Source organism: Saccostrea cucullata, unplaced genomic scaffold (assembly GCF_032062105.1).
Source record: "Saccostrea cucullata isolate Sc308-1 unplaced genomic scaffold, CSIRO_AGI_Scuc_v1 ctg5930, whole genome shotgun sequence".
Lineage (NCBI taxonomy): Eukaryota > Metazoa > Mollusca > Bivalvia > Ostreida > Ostreidae > Saccostrea > Saccostrea cuccullata.
In genome coordinates, this window is record NW_026929382.1 from 8,079 (window position 1) to 11,480 (window position 3,402).

The 3,402-nt window shown below is 32.6% G+C and overlaps 1 protein-coding gene across 1 annotated transcript; it reads left to right on the top strand.

Moving 5' to 3' along the window:
- The first annotated feature begins 1,024 nt into the window (after positions 1–1,024).
- On the top strand, positions 1,025–3,041 carry LOC134280708 (uncharacterized). Its single transcript, XM_062763152.1, has 4 exons — positions 1,025–1,435; positions 1,965–2,144; positions 2,955–2,979; positions 3,026–3,041. Exons 1-4 carry the CDS (start codon positions 1,354–1,356, stop codon positions 3,039–3,041), a joined length of 303 nt encoding a protein of 100 aa, XP_062619136.1. The 5' UTR covers positions 1,025–1,353.
- Positions 3,042–3,402: the final 361 nt, after the last annotated feature.

The window sequence follows — 3,402 nt, forward strand, 5'->3', positions numbered from 1 at the left end:
TACGATATATCCTGGTGAGCTTGAGATAAAAGATACCACAGAGTCCGAAACTTCTGCTTCATACTTGGATATTTTACTTGAAAAAGACACTAATGGTAATCTAACAACCAAGCTATATGATAAACGTGATGACCTTAACTTTTCTATCGTCAACTTCCCTTACTTATGCAGCAATATACCTTCATCACCTACATACGGAGTATATATATCTCAGTTGATTCGATACGCAAGAGCATGCTTTACGTATGAACAATTTCTTAAACGAGGTAAATTATTGACAAGCAAGTTGATAAAACAAGAATATCAACAGTCTCGTTTAAAGTCATCATTTCGTATGTTCTATGGTCGATACAAAGACCTTGTCAGCAGATACAATTTATCATTGAGTCAAATGCTGACTGACGTTTTTCATACCAATTGTTAGTCCATTATTTACACACTGAATTGACGACGGATTTTTTCCGTTATTTCCTGATCATGACAAGGAGCACACGGCGGGTGTGACCGGTCAGCAGGGGATGCTCACTCCTCCATGGCACCTGATCCCACCTTTGATGTTTTGGAGGTCCGTGTTTGCTCTGCTCCTATTTTGTATATTGTTTAATGAACGTTAAGATTGAATACTGTTCGATATCTCCATATCCTTCTTTGCCATAACAGGGTCAATCTGTGCCCCAAACTTAAAGTAATGCAAATACAAAAGATGCTTTTTCCCTATAAATATGCTTCATGAGTGTTAGTTAAATAAAGATAAAGTTACCATTTGATATTAATTCGAGTATGTATCTCATATATTTTATTTTATTACACATAACTTGATATGCCTTGAATATAAACTTCCTGTTTTAAGTATAAATCAAGGAAGAACCTTAAAAATATTTTTTACTTTTTAAACATGTTGCATGCTTTAAGAAATACTATACTTGGAATATTTTTTTTAATTTTATTTTTTGCTAATACTCATCATAAAAATTACGCTTTTATGCACATAAAGATTTATAGAGTACAAATTTACGTGGGCATGGAGCTTTGTTTAGAAATTTGGTTATATATTTTAAATGAAAATCATAACTTTTTTAATCACCGTGTATGGAGCATTAAATTTTCAAATGTAATTTGATGACTTAATGTTGACTTTTGTAAGATTCACCTCGGACACGACCAAAGATCTATCCTGTGTCTCCTACAACTGTAGGGAGCGGTGAGTACGTTACCATCAAGTGTAATCTTACAACACTGGGCTATCCACAAATATCATGGAGATGGATATGTGACGATCTGCCTCCCCTGAATGGAGTAGACCTAGGAACAGAGACTTACTTAGAAATCAAAGTAACTGCACGACACAATGGGATGGCTTGCAGATGTAGAGGAATATCTTCCTCTATCTATGTATACGATGAGCTTTCAGATCCAGTCACAATCTTTCTTTACTGTAAGAATTACAAAATAATAAAATTTATAATTTTGTGCGTCTTTAAAAGTGATTCTAGCTAACATTATGATTATGATGTATTTTACAATTGATTTTTTGAATCATTATTTTTTTATTTTGACAAATGTTTCAAATATTATGCATAACATAGCACTTTATTAATAAAATTTCCCAACGAATACGTAATGAGAGTATACATTTTTTTTTTTTAAAAATTATATATTGTAAAATCACATATTTTCAAGGGGTCAACTTTCGTGGTTTGAGGAAAATATATTGATTCATGGGAATTTGATTTCGTGGTTGAAGAATTTTTTAGTACTAATATATGTGAAAAATTGCATTTCGTGGTGAACATAATTTCGTGAGTCTCTTCAAACCTTGAAAACCACGAAAATTAGTAATTTCACAGTATTTGATATCAGTTGAATTAGATAAAAATATTGCTTTTCTCTTCTTCTTAGACATACGCTATTATTCTACATAAAAATGTAAATCAATAACTCTGCATCATATTCTTTACTTAAAGTCCAGACAGAGTCACAAGAAATAACCCCAGAAGCTGGACTTGCTAAAGAATGTATAAAAGCTACGGCTTTTGGAACAACTACTGGGCTACTGTCAACTATTGTCATTGCTTTAAGCTCTGTCCTCCTGATACAGTATATAAGAAAAAAGAAAGGAAACGTTTGTTCTTGTGGACATTCTGGTGAGCCATTCAATACAGGCTAAAATAAAAAGTAGAACGGAAATACGTGTACGCTTCTTTATAAGTTACATCAATAATATTCATATAACGAGATTCACTTTGTGCGATAACCAGTAAATCATGAAAGCTTCATTTTATTTTTATGCCCCTGGATGAGAGATCCCGGTGGTATATTGTTTTTGTCCTGTCTGTCTGATTATCCGTTTTTTTTGTTTGTTTGTTTGTTTGTTTGTTTGTCTTTCTGTCTGTCTGTAGTCAACTTTAACCTAGCCAATATCTATTGATTGGATGGGGCTATGGCTTCACATTTCACAGGTATATTCCTTTTAATAAGGCCCTTCTTTGGATACCACCGAATTTAACCACTTGTCTTTGGAGTTTGGCCTATTTTTACAAAAAAATACCACACTTTAACCTTGGCCATAACTTTTGATCAATTAGAGCTAGGGCATTCATACATTACATCTGTATTCATTGTTACAAGACCGTTCCACTGCTTTAAATATTTTTTACCCTTTGACCCCCACCTAAGAGTTTGACCCACTTTTTAAAAACTTTAACCTTGGTCAAAACTTTTGAACAGTTAGAACTAGGGCTTTCATATTTCACAGGTGTATTCCTTTTGATAAGACCTTTCTTTGGGTACCAACAGTTTTGACAATTTGACCTTGACCTCTGGAAAATTGAAATGCATTTAACCCTCACCATAAGCTGCCATATAAGGGCATCGGTGTTTCATGAACACATCTTGTCATACAGTATCACATGTACTTCAGCTCTATTTATAATTAAATTTATATGCTATTTCAGAAAAAAACGAAGAGGAAAAAGCAAGGTATCCATTTTTAAATAAAAAAAATATTTGCTTTTATTTATTTCAGCAGTATTTATAAATGAAATTCATCATTTGGAAGATTATTGCCTTGAATTCTTTTTTATAATCTTCGTCCTTTATAGCAGTAACAACAAAAGCCACCAGAACCCTATTTATACTAATGAGGAGTCCTACGAAATACTTCAAGTTAACAAAGGTAAATCATACCAGAATGTGTAAAATTTTAATCTATTTAACTCTAACAAATTTTAATGGTGTTGTAGCTACATTATTATACAGCTTTGTCTTTAGAATATTTTTCTAGCTCTACTCGGGCATTGAATTTGTAGGGGGAAAATATATTTATTGCAATGCATGCAGACACAAAGTACTTTGATGATTTTCTATTTCAGACAGTTTACATATATAAATCAATGGTATAAC